Source organism: Microtus pennsylvanicus, chromosome 4 (assembly GCF_037038515.1).
Source record: "Microtus pennsylvanicus isolate mMicPen1 chromosome 4, mMicPen1.hap1, whole genome shotgun sequence".
Lineage (NCBI taxonomy): Eukaryota > Metazoa > Chordata > Mammalia > Rodentia > Cricetidae > Microtus > Microtus pennsylvanicus.
This window is the reverse complement of record NC_134582.1, coordinates 50,402,756-50,426,682: the sequence shown is the minus strand read 5'-3', so window position 1 is coordinate 50,426,682 and position 23,927 is coordinate 50,402,756. Positions and strand designations below refer to the sequence as shown.

Here is a 23,927-nt window from a genome sequence, read left to right as displayed (position 1 = left end):
TATTATGTATACAACATTCCTTCCATGTATGCTTGCATGCCAGAAGAGGGCACCAGATCGCATTACAGATGGTTGTGAGCCACCATGTGGTTGCTGGGAATTGAACTCAGGACCTCTGGAAGAGCAGTCAGTGCTCTTAACCTCTGAGCCATCTCTCAGGTTTCTTATTATGTGTGTGTGTGTATATATATACATGTATTTATGTGCCACAGTGTGGATGTCAGAAGGCAATACTGCAGTCTTATTTGAAGGCTTTAGCTTATTTTAGTTATTTAGTACACTCATTGTTTTTTTTTTTCTCCCTTTTCCAGCAACTTAAAATTGAAAGGCTTGCACAGAAACAGGCTGATCAGATCCAGCCTCCGCCCTCGTCTGGCACCCCTCTCCTCGGACCTCAGGCCTTTTCTGGACAAGGTCCAATATCTCAGATTCCTCAAGGTTTTCAGCAGCCTCATCCATCTCAGCAGATGCCAATGGTGGCTCAGATGGGGCCCCCGGGGCCGCAGGGCCAGTTCAGAGCCCCTGGACCCCAGGGACAAATGGGACCACAAGGCCCCCCATTGCATCAAGGAGGTGGGGGACCACAGGGATTCATGGGACCACAAGGACCCCAAGGCCCTCCCCAGGGACTGCCACGGCCTCAAGACATGCATGGTCCCCAAGGAATTCAGAGGCACCCTGGACCTCATGGCCCTTTGGGTCCTCAAGGACCACCTGGACCTCAAGGTAGTTCTGGTCCTCAAGGTCATATGGGTCCTCAGGGTCCACCTGGACCACAGGGTCACATTGGTCCCCAAGGTCCACCTGCTCCTCAGGGCCACATGGGCCCACAGGGGCCTCCTGGTACTCAAGGAATGCAGGGACCACCTGGTCCCAGAGGAATGCAAGGACCTCCTCATCCTCATGGGATACAGGGTGGGCCAGGGTCTCAAGGAATCCAAGGTCCAGTGTCTCAGGGACCTCTGATGGGACTGAATCCAAGAGGAATGCAGGGACCTCCAGGACCTCGGGAGAATCAGGGTCCTGCTCCTCAAGGGATGATGATTGGCCACCCACCTCAAGAGATGAGAGGACCTCATCCTCCAAGTGGATTACTGGGACATGGCCCTCAGGAAATGAGAGGTCCCCAGGAGATGCGGGGCCTACAGGGACCTCCACCACAGGGATCCATGTTGGGCCCTCCCCAGGAACTTCGAGGGCCCTCAGGTTCACAAGGGCAGCAGGGGCCACCCCAGGGCTCTTTGGGACCTCCACCCCAGGGTGGCATGCAAGGACCCCCTGGACCTCAGGGACAGCAGAACCCGGCAAGAGGGCCACATCCATCTCAAGGACCAATACCATTCCAGCAGCAGAAAACACCTCTGCTAGGTGATGGGCCCCGGGCCCCCTTCAATCAGGTATTACTTCCTTCCCGCTTGTACACATTATCACATGGGAATGGACTCTGCATTGTACAGAACTGACAAGGATGCGGAAAAGCACTTAGCGCTGGGCCCTCCTGCTCCCTAAGTGTCAGCAGTGGCTTACAGCAGTGGCAGTCTGAGTGGAAGAACGTGGCGAGACAGAGATGAAGAGCTAGTTTACCATCATTAAGTAGATCTCTTACACCTTATTCTTTTTCACAGAGATTCTTACAGAACAGATCAGCTGTTAGTGAAATACAGTTACTTGAGCCAGGGCTCCAGAGAGTTGGGGCTCTAAGGAGGGAGTGTGCTAGGTTGTAGACAGTTCCACTCTTGTGGAGTTTTTAACCTGATTATTCCATGGGCCAGCAAGTAAGCAGCCTGCCTTCAACATTTCTGTCCATTTCGCTTTAAGATGTTTTTAAAATTACATATATTTTATGTGCATGTGTGTGCACATGTTCACATACCACAGCAAGCATGTGGAGGTCAGAGGACCATTATTAGAAATTGATTCTCTCCTTCAGCCATTTGGTCCTCAGGAATCTAATCAAGGGTGTAAGGCCTGGTAGCAGGTACCTCTCAGCCATTCCACCAGTTGTTACTGTTGTTTTAATGGCATTTATTTGTATCTGTTTACTGTACATGGCATATGCACCACTTCTAAAGATGGCGTGGGGGTGTTGAAGAATACTGTAAACTCTCTGCCTCGCTATTTTCATTTCAGTGGACGCATTTATAGAAAAACTGATTGCAGACCAGAGTATTCAGAAATAATGGCCTTGTGCGTGAAGTTATGTTCAAGCTGTTTTCTCCTGTCATAAATTATTTGCAGGAACCTAAAGATGTAGCTCATTTGACAAAATTCTTTGCCAGCAATTATGACATCTTGGGTTCAGTCTCTGGTCCTGCATAAAACTGGGCATGGTGGGTTCTGGGAGAGATGGCTCAGAGGTTAAGAGCACTGGCTGCTCTTCCAGAGGTCCTGAGTTCAATTCCCAGCAACCACATGGTGGCTCACAACCATCTGTACTGAGATCTGGCGCCCCGCTCTGGCGTGCGGGCATACATCGAGGCAGAAAGTTGTATACATAATAAATAAATCTTAAAAAAAAACTGGGCATGGTGGTACACGTTGGCTAGAGACAGAAGGATCTGGAGTTCAAGGTCTCCAAAATATATATATGGATGTATGTTATGAGACAGGGTCTCACTGTAGAGCTCTTAGATTGGCCTGGAGCTTCTTTTTTTTTTTTTTTTTTTTTGGTTTTTTGTCGAGACAGGGTTTCTCTGTAGCTTTGGAGCCTGTCCTGGAACTCCCTTTGTAGACCAGGCTGGCCTCGAACTCACAGAGATCCACCTGCCTCTGCCTCCGGAGTGCTGGGATTACAGGCGTGCGCCACGGCCTGGAGCTTCTTAAGTAGACTAGGCTGACTTCAAACTCACAGAGATCCCTCTACCTCTGTCCTCCAAATACTGGGATTAAAGGTGTGTACCACCCTGCCCAGTCTCCACAAGTATTTGTAGGAAGGGTATTTGTGTAAATATTTGGTCGCTTTTCAAGGACTCTGTCTTCAAGAAGTTTTGCTACTCAGTAATTGATTTGGTACTTGAGAGATGATGCGAGGAGAGTTTGAAGTTGTTTGGGGTACACAAGACAGCACGGGCATGAATGGATTTAATAGTGTTTGGTTATGAGTGGTGACTCTGAATTTTTTATTTATTTGAGACAGGGTTTCTGTGTAGCTTTGAATCTTCTCATGACATTCACTCTATAGACCAGGCTGGCCTCAAACTCAGAGAGATCTGCTTGCTTCTGTCAATTGAGTGCTGGGATTAAAGGCGTGTGCAACCACGCCTTTAATTTTACTATTGATTCAAAGATCAATAGTAAAATTACTTACATGTCACAAACCAGTCACATGAACAGACACTAACAGTCAAAAACTGCCAGTGCGATGTCTTGGCGCGTAAAAGTCTGACCATCTGAACTGGATCTCAGGACTCTACAAATGTACAATTGAGAATATGCCCCACCCACAAAAATCAATCAATTAAAATGGTCATCAGCTATGGTCTATAAACCCAGAACTCAGGAGGCTGAGTTTTCAAGGCTAGTCTGGGTTACATAATGAGTCTATTTTCAAAAACACAGCAAATGCTGTCAGTACTGTATTGCCAGAAACATGTGGGGCTTTGGCTTCGTTAGTGTATGTGCACACATACAGTCGGCTGTCTTCCCATGAAGAAGCTCTCCTGAACCTAGAGATGGGCCAGCAGTCATAAGCCCTCTTCTCCTCCTTACAGTGCTGGGGTCCTAGATGCATGTATGGCCACACCCAGCTTTCTAATGTGGGTGCTGGAGATCCTAACTCGGTACTTGTGCAGCACAGACTCCTTTCCACTGAGCCATTTTCCCCCAGCCCTACTGCTGTGCTTCCCGCTGTTAGTCCCGGACAGTTCTTAACAGTATCTTTTATGCTGCTATGTTAACACCCAGATCCCACTGAATTAAACAATGAAGAAAAAGAAAAAGCTCAGCCAAAGTAGAGAAAGTCAGATTTTAGGATATAAGGAATAGGAGCAAATTTTCATCAAGAAATTTTGGTGCCATGACGGTTTTCATGTGTAAATTTGACTATCTTCTCTAACATGTCTAAAATTTCACTCATCATTTAACAGTAAAAGTTTCTTATTCTTTTTATAATCCTCCAAAATGAAACTATTCTTTCACAAAACCAAAAAATGGTTAATAACTAGAGTAAGTAGTACACATGCATGTACACACTGAATTAATAAGCTATAAAGCCAGGCAGTGGTGGTGCATACTTTTAATTCCACCACTAATTAATGAGGCAGAGGCAGGTGAATCTCTGTGAGTTCGAGACCAGCCTGGTCTACAAAGCGAGTTCCAGGACAGCTAGGGCTACACAGAGAAACCTTGTCTCAAAACAAAGATTGATAGACATATCTATCTCGCTATCTAGACACACACACACACATGTGGAGTTTTAGGACAATTTAGGATGACAACTCTGAATTTAATCCAACTCATTCTAAATTCCATAAAGTGGAAATAACATAATTCATGACATCTTCAAATTTTGGAAAATCTACAGAACACTACATCACATATTCAGTAAATCCAATGGTTACATTTCACATTGTATGCACATTTACTATTGATCTTTGAATATGTGCTAATCTCATACAAAGGCCAGTCATTAAGTGTATTATTTTTTTTTTCTTTTTGGTTCCCTGACCGGGAATTGAAGTGTATTTTCTATATGAAAGAATGCCCAGATATTTTTTGTCTGCTTGTTTCTTTTGTTGTCATTGTTTTTATTTTTGTTTGAGACAAGGTTTTATTGTGTAGACCAGGTTAGCCTCGAACTCACAGAGTTCTGTCTCTCAAGTACTGGAATTGAAGGCACATGTCACCACTTCTGGCTTCTCTGGCTTTGCTTTGTTAAGAGCCCTGATCCAAGGACAATGTGGGAAATCAGAACAAATACTGGGTGGAATGGTGGCTCAACTTTGGAAGGTGAAGACAAATCTCTAAGACAAACTGGCTAGTGAGACTAGCTAGAATGAATTCTGATACCCTGACTCAGAATAAGATGGAAAAGCAATTGAGAAAGATTGCTTGCATCAACCTCAGGCCTCCGCACACTTGTGCACACAAAAACATATGCACCTTCCTGCTCACATGCACACATCACACACACACGCACACACGCACGCACGCACACACCCAGAGCTCTATAGAGAGATGGCTCAATGATTAAGAACATGTGTTGCTATTGCAGAAGACTCAGGTTTGGTTACAAGTATCCACATGATGGCTCACAAATATCTGAAACTCCAGTTCCAGGGGATCTGATATCCTCTTCTGACTTATGGATACTGGGTACACATGTAGTACACATACATGCATGCAAGCAAAACATCAGACACATAAAATTAAACCTTTAAAAAAAAAGCCAGATGTAGAGGCACACATCTCTAATCTCATTGCTGCTCACAGGCCACCAACTTATAGTATACTGTATAGTATCAGCACTAAGAGAGATGTTGCTTTAACATGGTGGAAAAGGAGAGCCAACTCCTGAAAGTGGTCCTCTTACTGCTATCCCACAAAATAAACAAGCAGCAATAAAAAGCTCCGTCTTGATGTAGCCTTAGGGTTGGTTGCTATGTCACAGCATGACAGTTAAAGCTGCCTACCTGGTAGGGGCTAGGCCATTCCCGTCGAGAGGAACTTGCCCTCTGCAAGAGCCGTGGCACTCTGCTGTGACTCTTGGCTCCCTCTGAAGCTCCTGTGTGACATTACAAGAAAAGATCTGGCTTTAAGTAAATTCTTTTGGAGGTTTAGAATACAGGTGCTTTTTCCTTTGATTGTGAATAGCTCCTCCCCCAGTTTAGAATTGTTTGCGCATATGTCCCTGTGTGCTTTGTGTGAGAACAGGAGTGTGCATGCCACCTTGTTGGGGTACATGAGTGTGTCAGTGCATCGCTGTTGCATCTGACAAGCTAGCTGGCCTTTGGGCATCTAGGGATTCTTCCATTTCCAGCTGCATCACACCATAATTTTGTACATAATTGTGTACACTGGGATCTCAGACTTGGGCTGCTCCGTCTGCCATTACTTGGGGAATTCAGACTCCCTGCAGTCTCATGCTTGCAGGGCACTTTACCTACCAAGCCATTTCCCTAGTCCACTTCAGAGGAATTTGATTTTAATGTCACTGGCTAAATATTTAATTCTAGCACCTTGGGGCACCTTTTTTGTGTGTTATGGTTGTTATTCATGAAGCTCCTGTCCCTGGTCTCACACCTGTCTTTAAATGTTTCACCTCAGGAAGGACAAAGTGCAGGTCCCCCACCCTTGATACCAGGCCTAGGGCAGCAGGGAGCACAAGGCCGTATCCCTCCTCTGAACCCTGGACAAGGACCTGGCCCTAACAAAGGTAAATATGTGCTTGGCTGAGGAAGAGTTTGTGTTCTACCACTGTTGTGTGCATTTTACAGTAAGCAGCTTTGTTGGTAATTGATACAGTGGCACTGGAACAGCTGGGAAAACAGGATCACAGTCATTTCAGGCGATAGCTTGCTTTGTCTTTTGTTGTCATCGGTAATGCTTCCTTAGACAGTGATGCTAGCCAGAGAAGATGAGTTCCACACCACCAGAGACCGGTAGTGAAATCACTGGGAAACCTTGGTGTTTGTGCCTGTGGGATGCAGGCCCATGTGTCTGGCCTTCCAGAGAGCTGAATTGCCTCTGCTTTAGTCTCCTTGATAGGGTAGAGGATGCAGGCTATTGATGCTGTTCTTATCATTAGCACTCCCTTTGCCCCATTGTACCATATTGGACTCTTTAACTGCATACATTGTTAGGCACCGTTTGAAAAGAAGAAAGCATGGATCTAATGTACATGGGAAGTAGAAAAAGACAAAATATCCTGAGTAAATTGGGAGCATGGGGACCATGGGAGAGGGTTGAAGGGGAGGAGAGAGGAAAGAAGGGAAGCAGAGAAAAATGTAGAGCTCAATAAAATCAATAAAAAAAAGAAAGAAACCAAAAAAAAGAAAGAAAAGAAAAGAAAGCAATGTACTGATAATATGAAGAGCGAAGATGAGGACTGTCAGCATTTAGGGGCATATGGCTATTTGGAAGTTACCAGAGGCTCTGGTTGATCTGGCATCGAGCCCTTGCTCCAGGTGAGCAGCATTGGAGTAAAGGGTAAGGGCTAGCAGGAGAGTTAGCACGGAGGAATGTGCGGCGGGTCGTTATGAACAGAAGTGAGGTAGGAGTGGAATGGTCCCATTCAGTACCCCGAGAAGACAATACACTAGCACAGGGGCACTGTGGGAACTATACCTCACAGTGCTACAGCCCTTTATTCCTAACTGGCCAAACACACATACCCTATGGTACGTGCTAGGTGTTTTTGCCCATCCTATTGGATTAAGAGAAGTCCTTGTCAGCATTTATAGCCCTGGGAGTTTAGACATTTAAAGCTCAGCTTTGGGCTGGGCAGTGGTGGCGCATGCCTTTAATCCCAGCACATGAGAGGCAGAGGTAGGCGGAATTCTGTGAGTTCGAGGCCAGCCTGACCTACAAAATGAGTTCCAGGGCAGCCAGGATACTCAGAGAAACCCTATCTCGAAAAAACAAAACAAACAACTTTAAATTTCTATGAGCTATTAAAGGTAGGAAAGGGCAGGGATTTGGAGAGTTTTTATTTCCATTCCTTTTGCATAGAAGTGGTAGCAGTAGATACATGAGGATTTGTCAGGGAGAAAGAAGATGAAATTTTCTTAGAGGTTTGGGGGCCTTGGGAAGGGCGTTTGTTCTCCACCAGGTACTTCCATTAGTGAATGAAAGTGGCCTCTCTGCCACACCTGCATCTGTCTCCACTTGTTCCTGCTCGTCTTGCTCGCCCCTTTCTCTCCCCTTCTCCCTTTCTCCTTCCTTCTCCCCACCTGCCCTGCTGCCTTCCCTTCCCCTCTTTCTCCTAGGGACCCGAGGGAGCAGGGAGAGACACGCACATGGCCTACCATCCTCTCCTGGAGTAGTTGCCACCACCACATCACCGTGTGTAGTGGTAGGTTTCTTTCCTTGGAAGAAAGTTGACAGGCTACTTTTAAACAGAGAGATGATGAGATGAGTATTTTGTAGGTTAATGAAGTCCAAGTGGAGCCTGTGTTACAGCCTCTGGTCAGTTGTCAACCATGTGTGAAGTTCAGACAACCTGTTGCTGTGGTAAACATGATGAAAAGCAGTTCGGGGAAGGAAGGGTTTATTTTACTTTAAAGCTTACAAGTTCATACTAGGGACTTTAGGGAAGGAACTCAAGGCGTGAAGCTAGGGGCAGGAGCTGATGGAGAGACCATTGAGGAGTGCTGCTCAATGGTTTGCCCTCCGTGGATTGCTCAGCCTGTTTTCTCACACAGTGAAGGACCACCAGGTCAGGGATGACACCACCCACAGTGAACTGGGTTCTCTCATATCAGTCATCAGTCAAGCACCACAGGTTTACCCACGGGCCAATCTAGTGGGAACGCTTTCTCGATTGAGATTCCCTCTTTCAAAATGACTCTTAACTTGTATCAAATTGGCAGAAAACTTAGCCAGCACAGCTTCAAGAACAGTGAGTATTGAGTGCTTATCTGATAGGGGAGTGGATCCGGGATGTTTGCAGACCGCCTGAAGAAGGGACAGATGAGCTCAAGTTCAGAGACTTTTTCCTAAATCACATTTTCATGCTGAGTTTTCCAAGTTCCAATCCATGCTTTGTGGAGAGAGGTTGAGACAGCTGGGGGAATGAAGAATGAAAGGGTGGGGGTTGGAGGCAGGGAACAGAGATGTTGACTGACACAGGAAAAGTTGTTCTTATCGACAAGAAACTGTAGCCGAAGGGGTGGGCTGGGAAGTCTCGAATGAAATTCCTGTCAGAAAAAATTGCTAATGATAAGTGTATTTGAGGCACATTATTCCCAGAAAGAGCAAAATAAGGTATAAATACAAACCCCAAAGTTGAAGGCCAGCAGGGCTCTTTTGTCCCCAAGCAGTTGTTAGAGGGGCCTGTGGTCCCAGGAGCCTTATGGAAGAATGTGTCAAGATTTCTACAGTGTGGTGTGGCATAAGCTGAACAGGCCAGGGCTAAAGCAGTGGATAGTGGGTGGCAGCAGTGTAGACCTGGTGCCTGTGATGGCTTTATATATATATATATATATATATATATATATATATATATATATATATATATATATATATAATTCTTAAGTTGGAGACAGGATCTCACTGTATATCCCTGGCTAGCCTGAAACTTACTCTGCAGACTAGGCTGGTTTCAAACTCAAAGAAATCTGTTGACCTTTGCCTCCCAAGTGCTAGGATTAAAGGTGTGTGTCACAACGCTGGCTGAGGAGAATTCTTGATACCACAGCCTCCTAGCTTTTAGCACAGTCTGACTTTCCTCTGTTGTGTCTCTTGAGTATCAAACCAGGGACCCTGCTGAAGTCACAGGAAGGACAGGGACAGGAGTAGGAAAGACCATTCTCGTGCCAAGAGTTCACTTATGTTTTCAACACGAGAAGTGGATACTTCGTAGAGATTAGAAAGTATCCCTAGGTCAAGTTACAAAATTGAAGGTTGTACCCCAAATCCCACGGTTTCCCCATTATATGATGCTTTGGGATGTTTATCTTCTAAGTATATTTAGAACCCTGGAGGGAAAGCATTGAAGGGCAAAGCACATCCTAAAATAAGCAGGTCTTGTAGAGCTGGCCGTGGAAGCCATAGTAACCCTCAGCTTTGTTTCTTGTAGGTGACTCTCGAGGCCCTCCCAACCATCACCTGGGCCCCATGTCAGAGAGGCGGCACGAGCAGAGCAGTGGCCCTGAGCACGGGCCGGAGAGGGGGCCTTTCCGGGGTGGCCAGGACTGCAGGGGTCCTCCTGACAGGCGTGGCTCTCACCCTGATTTCCCTGACGACTTCAGCAGACCAGATGACTTCCACCCTGACAAGCGCTTTGGCCACCGGTTAAGGGAATTTGAGGGGCGAGGAGGACCCTTACCACAAGAAGAGAAGTGGAGGCGAGGGGGCCCCGGACCTCCCTTTCCACCTGATCACAGGGAATTTAGTGAGGGGGATGGCCGGGGTGCAGCTCGAGGCCCTCCAGGGGCATGGGAAGGCCGCAGACCTGGAGATGAACGCTTTTCCCGGGACCCTGATGACCCACGTTTTCGGGGGCGCAGAGAAGAAAGGTAGGGAAGTATATTCCGTGGCTCTTTGCATTTTCCCTATTCTCACTACTAAGATGTTTTTCCTTTCTAGGGGAAAGCACTATGATGATTTAGCCTTGTGTTCTGTTTGGTTAGCATTTAGACTGTCTTTTCTTATTTTGTTTTATTTATTTATTTAGGTTTTTCGAGACAGGTTTTTCTCTGTGTAGCTTTGGAGCCTGTCCTGGAACTCAATATATAGACAATATGTAGGTCCATCTGCCTTCTGAGTGCTTAGATTAAAGGTGTGTGACTCCATTCTCTGTCAGCATTTAGACTTTGAAGTTAGTTTTGTAGTTTTCTTTAAGTTGTTTTGATACAGTCTTACGCTGTAGTGCAGGCTGTCCCTGTATTCCTAGTCCTTGTCTTTGCCTCCTGAGAGGAGTGTGCCACTACTCCTGGCTGACTTCTGAGTTATGATAAAGAGATGGGAGACTCGTTATGCTCAGAGAGTGTCTTGGATCCATCTGACTTATGGGTCCAGGCTAATTAGATAATGAGACCTGAGCCAGACACTATAATTGAAAATAAAGGGCTTGTGGGGCTGTAGAGGTGGTTCAGTCGTTAAGAGCACACTGGCTGTTGTAGAGGGCCTTGTTCAATTCCCAGCACCCACATGGCAGCTCACTGCTGTCTTTAACTCCAGTTCCAGGGTACCTCTTGCCGTTATGCAGGCAAAACACCAATTCACACAAATATAGAGAAGGAAGGAAAGAGAAGAAAATAGTCTTATAAAATAGACTAAGATTTTGTGAAATTGCTCAAAGGTCTTAACAAAGTCAGTTTGAAATAAACATCATCTTCTATTAAACTTAGGTTGGGCTTGAATTCTCAGCCCTATGGATATAAAAAATAGAAGCAATGCAGAGGAAAGAAAACAAATTGGTATGATTTCAAATGATATTGAGCATAACCAGCGACAGTTGTGATTAGTGTTTAAGAACTGACATCTGCATAGTTTTCATGATTTCCTGAATCTCTGTGTTTTGTGCAAACTTCACATTTTTCTCTGCCATGTGAGCCCTGGGAATGGTTCTCAGGCTTGGCAGCAAGTGTCTTCACCTGCTGAGCTGTTTCACTAGCCCAGACCAAAAAAGAAAAAAAAAAAACTTAAAAAAAGATTTGCGTATTTTATGTGTTTCCTGAATACATGTGTATTGTGTGCATGCCCAGTGCCTATGGGGACAGAAGAGGGTGTTGGATACCCCAGAACTGAGGTTATAATGGTTGTGAGCTGCCATATACACCAGGAAACAAGCCTGAGTCCTCTACAAGGCAGCAAGTCGTCTTTCCAGCCTTGGCTTTGAAGCTGTGTCTCATGTAGCCTAGGCTGGTCTCAGTCTTTCTGTTTAGCCAGAGTTAACCCTGAACTCATGTTCCTTTTTTTCCCACCTCCCAGTACAGAAATTACTGATGTGTTCCATCATGCATTGCTGTACTTATTCATTACTTATATTGCTTACAAGTACAGAAATTATTGATGTGTTCCATCATGCATTGCTGGTACTTATTTATTACTTATATTGCTTACAAGTACAGAAATTACTGATGTGTTCCATCGTGCATTGCTATACTTATGTATTACTTATATTGCTTACAAGCACAACAGTTTTCTGTTGTTTCCTTAGGACCTAGAGTGATTGTGGTTAAACTGAGAGGAATCAGTTGATTAAAAGATGATTTTGCTTTCATTATTTAGTTATTTATTTTAGTTTTTTTTTTTTAAGACAGGGTTTCTCTGTTGTAGTTCTGGCTGTCCTGGAGCTTGCTCTGTTGACCAGACTGGCCTTGAACTCACAGAGATCCTCTTGCCTCTGCCTCCTGAGTAATGGGATTAAAGCCGTGCACCACCAGCTCCCAGTGTGGGGTGGGTAGCTGCACTTTGTTCCATCTCTCCTTCCTAATCTCATCACCCTTCATCTCATCATAAAATCCCACTTACTTGCCTTCAAGAGTATGGCACAGCTGTGTACCATACATGGTGTGCACCCTATATGCCACAGCACATAGGAATCAGAACTTCAGTAAAGGGATTTAGGGGGTGCAAGCAGTCCATACCAGTAGTGTTTTCTAATAAAGACAAAGAAGACTCCATTTGTCCCTGGGCCATTGGCACAGTCGCTGCTTGGGCACAGGTGGGAAATGCTTTGTTTCAGGGACAGCATTTTTGTCAAGGCTGTCTTGGCCATTCAAGCCTCTTGTGCAGTTCTACTCTGACCCCGGTTTGCTGTGCTTACAGCAAAGATGCTTTGGTCATGTTGCCTGGGGACAAAGAAGGTACTTGAAAGGGAACCAGAGTGAAGAAAAACCACAAACTGGCCCCTGTGAAGAGACACCGTGACCAAGGCAACTCTTAGGAAAGCACTTAAGTGGGGGCTTGTTTAGTGTCTGCGGGCTAGTTCATGATCATCATGGCTGGCAGCAGAGAGGCATGGCTCTGGAGCAGTGGCTAAGGGCCTCATCCTGGTCCACAGGCAGCAGACAGAGACAGATAGATTGGACCTGGCATTGGCATTTGAAACCCGAAAGCCCACTCCCAGTGAAACGCCTCCTCTCACTAACTGGAAACCAAGCATTCCAGTGTGAGCCTATGGAGACCATTCTCATTGAGACCACCAGAGTGGAGATTATGTGCTGGGGCAAATACAGAGTACTTGTTCCCAAACAAGTCAGCACCCTTTGTCCATCTGTGTATGTAAAAAAGATGTTTATCATAAAATATATAGCTGAGTCAGGTGTAGTAAAAATAAAAAAAACAACTGAACAACTGTAGTAATATGGAGGCGGCTGGGCTGTGTCCCCAAAACCCCAGCCGCCTGCCCGGCTCGGCTAGCTTATGCCCCGAAATAATTACACAGATACTGTATTCTTTTAAACACTGCTCTGGCCCATTTCTAATCATCTGTGTAGCGCCCCTAGGTGCGCTTACCGGGAAGATTCTAAGCCTAAGTCCATCCTGGGTCGGAGCTTCATAGCGTGCGTCTTCCCTGGAGCAGGTAGCATGGCGTCTCTCTTGCGTCTGCTCCGGAGAGGAGAGCTGTGGAGTCTGACCTCACTTCCTCTTCCTCCCGGCATTCTGTTCTGTTTACTCCACCCACCTAAGGGTGGGCCTATTCAATGGGCCTAGCAGTTTCTTTATTGCTTAGCTAATGAAATCAACAGATTGATATATGACACTCCCACATCAAACAACAGTAAAAAGTATCAGTTTTCATGTAATGGCTGATGAGGAAGAAATGGGCATAGTAATACACAGAAAGTACTTGGTATATTCCTATAAGCACGGGTCACCTACGTTCTGCTAATTGTTGCCTTCTGTCTGCTTTGGACTGTAATGTTAGAACTTTAAGGTGAAGCTTAAAAAATATATCATGTTTTTCTCTCCATTCACATTGTATATTAAAGTCTCCTGTTCTCTCCATACTTAAATATATTCCAGCCGGGCAGTGGTGGCGCACACCTTTAATCCCAGCATTCAGGGAGGCAGAAGCAGGTGGATCTCTATGAGTTCGAGGCCAGTCTGGTCTGCAGAGTGAGTTCCAGGACAGCCAGAGATACACAGAGAAACCCTGTCTCGAAAAAAAAAAAAGTAATGTATTTTAGAAGGTTAGACATTCTGTTTTTGTTTTCAGCTTTAGAAGAGGAGCCCCACCAAGACATGAAGGCCGTGCTCCCCCAAGAGGAAGGGACAACTTTCCTGGTCCTGATGACTTTGGTCCAGAAGAGGTTTTTGATGCTGCTGATGAAGCAGCTCGAGGCCGAGATCTCCGAGGGCGAGGCCGGGCCAACCCACGAGGTGAGCACTGAGAATTGCTGAGTCTGAGGGCCAGCAGCCTGAGCACAACAGGGCGGCCTGTGAGCACAGTCTGTTTGCTCCTCTGTGTAGGGGGATCCAGGAAGTGCCTACTCCCCACTCCTGACGAGTTCCCTCGCTTTGAAGGAGGACGGAAGCCAGACTCCTGGGATGGCAACCGAGAGCCTGGTAAGGAAGGAGACATGCTTGTGGTTTGGTAGTTCACAGAGTAGGGGCCCATCTCCAGGTTCTGTCTGTCTTTTTAGTTTGACTTCATGGAGGCCGGTTGTCTTCCTGTCTGTCTGCTCCAGTGTTTTATCTCAACAGGTTTAATGCAGAAACAGGTGGGAAAATCTAGCTTTGTTTATTTATTTTATTAGGTAAGATAGTGAAGGGATTTTGTTAAGTTAGGGAGGTGGCTCAGTAATCTATGTGCTATGCAAGCATGAGGACCAGTTTGGGTCCTCAGCCTTTCTTGGCACTGCTGCCTTGGGCCAGCTGTAGTGGGGCAGTGGTACACACTTGGGAGACAGAGGCAAGTGAATCTCTCTGAGTTTGAAGCCAGCCTAGAACTACTACATAGTAAGTTATAGACCCTTTAGGGCTACACAGTACCCTGGCTTTGGGAGTTAAAAAAAAAAATCAAAAAATAGAGACCCAAGGAAGATACTTTATATTTTCGCCTGGCTTCCAGACAGCACTTACACAAATAATACCATTCTTTCCACTAAATCGTCATCTATTTGGAAAGTAAATGATAAAAGAATTAAGATTTTCTTTATCTTAATTTATCATATCATAAAATAAAGTATTTTTGTTGTTATTTTTTAAGACAGAGATTCTCTATGTAGCCCTGGCTGTCATGGAACTCACTCTGTAGACCAGGCTGGCTCTGCCTGCCTCTACCTCCCCAGTGCTGAGACTAAAGGCGTGTACTATACCACGTCTGGCTAAGTAGATGTATTTTTGTTAGTGGACTTTTTGGAGTCCTCAGTAATTTTTTTTGTATGTGTATATATGTGAGCTATGCATGTGTATATGTGTGTGAGTATATGTGTGTCTGTGTATGTTCACGTGTGTGGGTGTACATGTGTGTAGGTGGGCATGTTTGTGTTTGCTTGTGTATAGAAGACAGATGCCAACTTTCCTTGGTGGCTGATCATCTTAGCTATTGAGGCAGGTGAAGTGATATTTTATTTATGTTTTAACAAATAAAGCTTGCCTGAAGATCAGAGTGCAGAGCTAAGCCACTAGAGGTCAGGGAGTGGTGGCACACATAGTTAATTCCAGGACTTGGGAGACAGAGGCAGAGGGATCTCTGTTAGTTTAAGGCCACCTGAGGTCACATAAGATTGAATCTGTCCAAAAGAGAAACAGAGCTCACACAAATGTGATCCCGGCACTTGGGATCCCACTAGGGAGGTGGAGACAGTAGTGGGCAGAGAGAGGAATATAAGGGGGAGGAGACAGGGGCTCAGTGCAGTCTGAGGTTTGGTGGACATAGATGGAGTCTGGAGATGCAGTCTGAGGACAGGGTCGCCCCTTCGGTCTGAGCACTGGTAGAGGTAAAAGAACTCTCCAGTGGCTGGTGCTCTGCTTCTCTGATCTTCAGCATTAACCCCTATATCTGACTCTGGGATTTTATTATTAATACCAATTAGAATTTGTGCTACAGACAGGGTTTCTCATTTAAGTCAGGAGCCTGCTGATTTGGCTAGTCAGCTCCTTGCCCTGGGACCTTATGCACATGTCGATTTTCTGTGGGTGCTGGTATCTGAGCTCTAGTCCCCATACTTGGACAACAAGCACTGTTGTTTCCCACTGTGCCAGCTCTCTAGCCCCTTTCTCAATAATTTTAAAGATCGCAATGATAACCTGAGTCCTGCTTCCTCTTATTCCAGGAGGAGTTCCTTTTTCACATCTCTGGTGTGACTCAGCCTGGTCTGTTTAGACGTTCCTGTTCTCAGGTTGCTCTAAGTGGTATTACTCCCCATTGCTTTGGGTCGCACTGATTTACTGAGGTGAGAGTGTCACATCCTTAAAAGCACGGACCTTTGGTTCTCATTTCAGGACCAGGTCATGAACATTTTCGTGATGCTTCCCGCCCTGACCATCCCCCTCATGACGGCCATTCACCAGCTAGCAGAGAACGCTCCTCTTCTCTCCAAGGCATGGACATGGCCTCCCTACCACCCCGGAAGCGCCCCTGGCATGATGGGTCGGGCTCTTCTGAACACAGAGAGCTGGAGGCCCAAGGAGGCCCCTCGGAGGACCGAGGAAGCAAAGGTAAGAGGTCTGCAGTCCCATCCCAGTCTGAGGGCTCTGTTGCAGATACCTGAGTCCCCAAGGCAGCCTCCACGCTACCTCAGAGCCTGGTATGGGCAGAGGATAGGCTCTTACACTTAGTGTGAGTGTAGTTTGTCTGCCACAGCTGGATGGAACTGCAGACTTGACTCAGCAGAATTTCCAGAAGTTCCTTGTTGGGGGTTTCTGCTTAGCTGGTCCCCCTGGCTGTTATATCCTCCACCAGTGGCTATTTGGAGCCTTCAAGGTGATCTTCTCAGGGAAGGTACCTTGCTTTTAGGCCTGGGCCCAGGAGGAACATCAGTGGCACTTTAACCAGAAGTAGCAGCCAGTGACTGCAACTACAGGTCTGGCTAGACCCTGGCATGTGTGTCATGCTTTGGGAAGGAAGCTGCTGGATGCCCCACCTTGTTCACTTGCCTTTTACGTAGCCTTTCCAGAATGACTTGTGGCTATCCAGTACATCTCTTGTTCTAGTTAAATGTGGTACTGTTCAGTGTACTATGCTCCTAGATTATTGATGGATAGTCAGGATGCCTGGCCAAGGACATATGGCTAGCATGAGAGCTACATACTAGATGACAACTCCGCTCAGGCAGCCATAGGTTGAGCTACCATGCTTTGCATAATAAGAAGCCTAGCTTGGCTAGGCGGTGGTATTGCACGGCTTTAATCCCAGCACTTGGGAGGCAGAGGCAGGTGGATCTCTGTGAATTTGAGGCCAGCATAGTCTACACAGTGAGTTCCAGGACAGGCTCCAAAGCTACACAGAGAAACCATGTCTCAAAAAAGGAAAAAAAGGGGGGGGGGGGAGCCAAGCTTATTGCTTGGTAAGTTCCTCTACTGTCTTCAGCTCCATTTGATTAACTTCCACTTAAACATTTCAGACAAAATAGTTGGGAGTTGGTAGTGTTGGATCCAGGAGATGATGAACCAATCACACCATCTCAGGAGAAAAAGTTCTATTTATGTTTTCCTTTATTTTTGCAATCTGGGAATTAAACACAGGATCTTGGCACATGGTAGGCAAAACACTGTACCACTGAGCTCAAGAAAAAAAATAAAAACTTGTATTTATTCTTTAATAAACACAATATATTTAGGTCTCCCAATCCCAGACCCAACCCCCTCATGGCCCCTTCCCAACCTAGTGCTGCTGCTTCTTGTCTGTGTGATTCTGAGTTGGGTTAGCGCTGTGCATATGTGCATGGGCGGGGCATCCCCTGGAGCACGAGCAGCCTGTCCTGGCACACCAGTCAGAGCTTTCGCTCCCCAAGTAGCTTCGCTCACATTTTTAATTCTATTTGCTTTGTATGTTTGATGTGGGTGCCATGTGCACATGTGGACAGTTTGCCAGACTTGATCCTCTCCTATCTTGTCCTGGGCACGGAACTTGGATAGTTAGTACCAGGTGCCTGTACCTGCCAAGCCACCTCACTGGCCGAAGAAAGGTTTTTTTTTTTAAAGATGGTTTTACTTACAGCTAACAGTTTGCAAATCCTAAAACCAAAAACAAGTCAGTAGATCTCAGAATGCTATTTTATTTTTGTTCTTTGAGAATATTTCCCAATACTAAACAGGTGAAAAGGAGCCAAAGGACCACATGCCATGGGACGTGTACACAGACCCTGACTGGAGCCCTTGTTGCTACCATCTGTAGCAGCCTATATATCTTAGTTTCTTCTAACATTAGTGTGTGCTTTTGGAACCTTCCTTAAATTACTTTGGTAGTCCAGGAGAGCAGAACATGATCCACCTTGAGGCAGGTTTCCTGGGAATCCTTAGTGTTCGGCTGGTTTCCGGCCTTTTGCCCAGTGGATGGCCTCCATAGATCATCCTGAGGCCAGGGTGGAAATGAAGTCAGGAAAGGACATAGAAACCCAGTCTTCTGAAAGACACTGTCATCAGGGAGTGAAAGCTGTACAGAATTATCGAGAAGTAACCACTAAGATACAGAATGTCATGTCTTGAATCATGTTTTGTTTTAGGCCGAGCAGGCCCAGGACCTTCCCAGAGAGTTCCAAAATCCGGGCGTTCTAGCTCTTTGGATGGAGACCATCATGATGGATACCACAGAGATGAGCCTTTTGGTGGCCCTCCAGGCAGCAGTTCTTCTTCTCGAGCGGGCCGCAGTGGCAGTAACTGGGGTAGAGGGAGTAACATGAACTCTGGCCCTCCAAGGCGAGGCACTTCAAGGGGCGGTGGGAGGGGACGGTAGAAGTAGGGGCTGAGTAGCCCCTGGGCCTCTCTGGATAGTATTTAAGAAGTTCTTATGGACTTACCAAGTGAAGAGAAAAGAAGCCTTTACCACTGTAGCCCTGAGCTCTTCTTCTGGGGCAGCTGAATTCTCGGATCCCAATGAGGTTTCCACAATGAAGAGACTGCTGCCACTACCTAGGGTAGTTGGCCCTGTTTTGTCTTGTCCACCCTTGTTGCCCTAACTCTGCCATGTTGTTTGTGAAGATAAAAGCTGGAATCCCCCCCTTTTTTTTTATGTCGTAAGAAATGGAGCACCTCCACAAAGTTGAGTTCATGTCCAATTGGAAATTTATTTCTATATGTACAGTTTGTCAGAGAAAAAAACCTTGTTTTGTATGAATACAGAATGTGATTTACTCAAGAATTAACAGAAACAACTGGTTGTGTAGTGCTTGCCTTAAGGAACTCTCGTTTCTCCTGCATCTGACCTGCTGGGTGCAGTTCCCGCTGTTACTGACAGAAGTCCATGTCAACTCTGCTTTTCCAATAAGTCTTACCTTCTTCCTGTTTCACACTGTCTCTGCTATGCGGAAAGGAATGCTTTAAAGTTGCTCTAACGTAGTTCAAGCAGGCTCAGAAACCTCAGAAGATTACACTGGAAGAAAAAGCTGAACCTAGAGGCTCTTGGATGCACCTCCTAGCAGTTTAGGTTTGAGTGGACTTGTCTTCGTTGGGAAAGAAAGCTGGTGTAAACTGGAGCTAACTATAAGTGTCTCAGAGTTATCGCACACACTTCAAAGGAAGTGGAACAAAGTATATTTTGGAAACATTCTCCTTTTCCACATTTGCTTTATGGCGGCTTCAGGGTTTGGGGTAGAAGACCAAGTGTGCCAGAAAGTTCTTTGCCATGACAGATATCTTGTTTCAAAAAAACAACACACCTTTAATCCCAGCACTTGGGAGGCAGATCTCTGTAAGTTCAAAACCAGCCTGGTCTGTGGAGAATTCCAGGACAGTCAGGGCCACACAGTGAAACTCTGTCTCAAAACAATCCCCCCCATAAACAAACAAAACTAAGTGTGAAGGCAAAGGCAGGGCAGTTTCTGAGCTCCAGGTCAGCTTGGTCTACAGAGAAAGTTCTAGGATTCAGGGCTACATAGAAACCCTATCTGGAAAAACCACCCTCCCCCAAAGAAAAACAAAACAACAACCAAATTAGGACCTGGAGAGATGGCTCAACATTTAAGTGTATATACAGGGACTGGAATTAAGTTCCCAGAACCTACCATCAGGCATCTCACAACTACCTCTAACTCCAGACACACACACACACCCCCTACCTACCTACCTACCTACCTACCTACCTACCTACCTACCTACCTTCCAGAAAAAGGAGGGAACTCAGACTGAAAGTCAAAATTTCAGTTTGAGATAACCTTTTTTTTTTTTTTGGTTTCTCGAGACAGGGTTTCTCTGTGGCTTTGGAGCCTGTCCTAGAACTAGCTCTGTCTCGAACTCACAGAGATCCACCTGCCTCTGCCTCCCGAGTGCTGGGATAACCTTTTCTATGTTGGCTTTTTTTCTTTTTAACTTATTTTTTTAAAAGCCTGTTTCTCATAACTTTTTTTTTTTAACCTGCATTTATATCTGTGCATCAATGTGTGGCTGGTGTCTTTGGAGGCTGGAAGAGAGTATCAGATCCCTGGAACTGGAGTTAGCACCAAGTGGGTCCTGGGAATTGAACCCATGTTCTCCTCCAGAGCAGCTGGTACTCTTAACCACTGAGCTATCTCTTCACTGGTTTTTCTAAGAAAGTTTTTATTAGAAAGGTCAGGCTTGGAGCTGCTAATATCTCATTACATTAGCAGCTTTTGGGCACATGAAGACAGTTTACTTGGCAAGTTGAAAAGAGATGCCATAGTTGGACAAGTATATAGAAATCTTCCCTGGCTCTCTCTGGGTATGGAGTGAAGAAACGATTATTTGGGTGTCAGAACCTGAAGATTTCAAGCAAACAATTTTCTTTTTACTTCAAAAATAAAAGTGTCAGGGCTGGAGAGATGGCTCAGAGGTTAAGAGCATTGCCTGCTCTTCCAAAGGTCCTGAGTTCAATTATCAGCAACCACATGGTGGCTCACAACCATCTGTAATAGGGTCTGGTGGTGCCCTCTTCTGGCCTGCAGGCATACACACAGAATATTATATGCATAATAAATAAATAAATAAATATTTTTAAAAAATAAATGAAAGTGTCAGCACCCACACTATTAAAAGCTGTGTTCCTCCTCACCTATGTTCCCCGGCATAACATCAAACAACTCACAGTCAAGTTCCACGACGCTACACAGGGATTCATAAACACCCAGGTCACATTGTGAGGATGGATTCATTTATAAACAGAGCCCCTTATATTATACATAAACATTTACATACAGCATTTTAAATACTCCTGTCAAAATATAAGATGTTGTGCTTTGAGCTTTATAAAACTTATTTCAAGTAATGAATTTTTGAGACGATTTTAATACCTTGAATATAGTAACATAAAAACTGTACATCACTACTGAAAACAGCATTTCCTTAAGAGCGCTCCTTGTCTGTCTGGGGAGCACTAGAGAGAATGGAATATGAGCCATGATGGAATCACTTTGCTACTGCCTGACCTGCTATGCCTTTCCTGTTAGGGCAACATGGGGACAGCCTGGAAAACAATTTCTTTCACATTGTACCAGCCAGTGCGCAGATGTGGTTCTCAACTTAGCCAAACATGAAAGCATCTGGGTATATATATTAATTAATGTCTGGACCCATACCCACTAATATTAATGAACTGACGAAATGTGGCTTCCTTTGATGTGAGAACCATTGGTAAAATTATGAACTTCTAAATACACTTTACTTTTTAGTGTATCAAGACTCAATACTGAATCCAGTTTTTGGCAATAAATGATGATAGATTTAAATGCTGTTTGACTGCAGCACAACAAAAACAATTCTGAATGAAGAGCACTTTACATTGCATCAGTATCAAATTGTATAGTATTTGAAAAAGCAGCAATGTTAGGAATAGTCAACGATTGACAAAACCTCTCACATCAAACACAACAACTGTAGATGTAAGCTTTTCCTTGTCTCCCAGGACCCTTAAGCCCGGTTCTGCGGAAACCTGCAAACTTAACCACGCATCATCCTGGATATCTGGCTTCTTGATTCAGAAAATTGCTCTTTGGTGTATTGCTTTTATGATTAATTTTCCTTAAATATTATAAAGCACCATATTTACTCTTAACTGAAGAAAAAAACTGAGGTATAATGTATCAACTAATCACTATTTTAAATCCAGTGGCTAAATTTAGTGTTTAATCCGATAATCTGGGTTGATTTACAGTGAATAGGAGTACGGAGGCTTCAAAAAGTGGCGACAAAAACCGAACCTCTATGCTCAACTACATTTTTTAAATGACAAAAGGGAGGAGTAGTTCTTCCAAAGCCACGAAAGCAGCCAAGTCAGCCGTCCCCTTTAACTGACGTCCATGTAAAGCCAGTTCGAAAGCAGTTCATAGATAGTGAACTGTGTCTTTCGGGGCCCATGCTGCCCACCCAGAACCTCAGAACGCTGAAGCTGAAGGGTTTCTCTGAGACCGCCAGCCCGTCAGTCGGTGGCAGCTGCTCCAGGCGCACGGACTCCGGAGCACAGTCCAGTGGGTGCCTTGTCCTCGCACGCTAGGGTGCCGTGGATTGTGGCGATGCCTGGCTGGTCCCGCTTCCTAAGACGGACGGTCACACCGGGAGAACGTTGGTGAGGCTCGCCCCGCGATTCAGGCGGCCAAGCGCTAGGCGCAGCGCCGTCGCGCCGCCCCAGGGCAGGAGCCCCAGCAGCGCGTAGAGCAGCGCGGCTACCTGTGCGCACGCGCCGAGCGCCGTCAGCGCCGTACTGCGCAGGACCAGCGCGGCGTAGAGCGTGGCGCCCAAGGCGGCGGCGTAGGCCAGCGCGGTTCTCGACGGCGTCTCCTCGCCCCGCAGCAGACGCCCGCAGGCCGGGCCGCCCCGCAGCAGCGCCGCGCTCGCCAGCGCCAGCACCGAGCCCAGCGACCAGAGCAGCGCGAACTTTCGCGCGCGCAGCAGCAGCACCGGCGCATACAGCGCCGCCAGGCCGAAGCAGAGCGCGGCCAGCAGCAGACCCAGGCCGCCCGCCGCCAGGCGCTGCCCGCGCGTCACTTTTGGCATGCACTGCGAGCCCGCGGGCGGCGGCTCGGCGGAGCTCCGCTGCCACGGCCATCGCAGAACCGTGCGGCCTAGCCACGCCGCGGCGGCTCCGTCCCCGGCCTCAGGCTCTTCGGCCGTCCTCGCGGCGAGCAGCGGCTCGGCGGCTGCCGGCCTGTTCGCTTTACCCTGCATCAGGTAGTCCTGCAGTTGGCGGTGGAGATCCGCCATTTCGGACCAGGTGCCGGTGGAAACGGGGCTGACACTTCCGGGCTCGGGCGCCCGCAAGCGGAAGTAGCTAGATCCTCAGGCTGCGGTTGGTCGGCCACGGCGGAAGGGTGGTGTCCAAGGCTTTGCGGAAGTCCTGAAGTAGGCGGCACAGCTGTGCTCCTGATCTTATGTTGTAGTTACGGAATAAATCCCGTCAGGGTTAAAAAAAAAAATAGTCGAGAGTGGCTGTGGTAGTAAAGGGACGTACTTAGGGAGACTCTGCTGGCATGATGAATATTGACTGTTAGGTGCCTAACATTGTTAACATTTTGCTAAATGGAGGAATTTGGGAAAAGGGTACACAGAATTTCTCTCTCCCCCTCCTTCTTGCCCCTCCCCCCTCCCTCTCTCTCTCTCTCTCTTTCTTTCTTTCTTTCTTTCTTTCTTTCTTTCTTTTAGCAATTGTCTACATTTCTACGGTTACCTCAATTCTAATGAAGGCGCTGGAGAGATGGCTAGCGGTTCTTGCCGCTCTTGCAGAGAACCCAGGTTCGGATCCCAGCACCCACATGGCATCTAACAACCACCGGTAATTTCAGTTCCAGGGGATCTGACGCCCTCTTCTAGCCTCCGCTGAGACTGCAGGTATGTGGTACACGTACAAACATGCAGGCAGATCACCCATATATAAAAAAATAAAAATTTAACTTAAAAATTTACACCTACAGAGCTTAGGTTATCCCGTTTGAAAGTAGAGTTTGTAAAGAACTGACTCCTAGCCCACTCCTGGTTCCGTTTGGTTTTTGTTTGTTTTTGAATTACTTCTTTTATATTTTGAGAATATAATTATATTGTTTCTCCCATCTTTTTCCTCCCTTCAAACCCTCCCAAACATCCTTACCCTCTTTCAAATTTGTGGACTCTTTCTCTTTCATTAATTGTTATTACATGCATGTACATGCATATGTACACATTTCCAAATATAACCTTCTCAGTCCATATAAAGTTACTTGTATGTTTTCAGA

The 23,927-nt window shown here is 46.1% G+C and overlaps 2 protein-coding genes across 3 annotated transcripts in view; one reads left to right on the top strand and one right to left on the bottom strand.

Moving 5' to 3' along the window:
• Positions 1-19,050, top strand: part of Wdr33 (WD repeat domain 33) — a 106,835-nt gene extending 87,785 nt beyond the window's left edge. The window contains exons 16-22 of one of the 2 annotated variants that reach the window (XM_075969070.1): positions 312-1,397; positions 6,265-6,373; positions 9,737-10,175; positions 13,826-13,989; positions 14,080-14,175; positions 16,057-16,272; positions 18,279-19,050. In XM_075969070.1, the coding sequence (XP_075825185.1) occupies positions 312-1,397; positions 6,265-6,373; positions 9,737-10,175; positions 13,826-13,989; positions 14,080-14,175; positions 16,057-16,272; positions 18,279-18,508 (2,340 nt within the window). In that variant the 3' untranslated portion in view covers positions 18,509-19,050. The remainder of the gene's footprint in view (positions 1-311; positions 1,398-6,264; positions 6,374-9,736; positions 10,176-13,825; positions 13,990-14,079; positions 14,176-16,056; positions 16,273-18,278) is intronic. The other variant, XM_075969071.1, reaches the window with a different exon arrangement.
• Positions 19,051-20,127: 1,077 nt separating this feature from the next.
• On the bottom strand, positions 20,128-22,958 carry Sft2d3 (SFT2 domain containing 3). Its single transcript, XM_075969074.1, has one exon. The coding sequence runs from the start codon at positions 22,921-22,923 to the stop codon at positions 22,270-22,272; it is 654 nt and encodes a 217-aa protein (XP_075825189.1). The 5' UTR covers positions 22,924-22,958; the 3' UTR covers positions 20,128-22,269.
• Between the last annotated feature and the right edge of the window lie 969 nt (positions 22,959-23,927).

Excerpts from the sequence above, each read along its gene's own strand:
- Sft2d3 (XM_075969074.1), bottom strand. The coding sequence starts at position 22,923 with ATGGCGGATCTCCACCGCCAACTGCAGGACTACCTGATGCAGGGTAAA.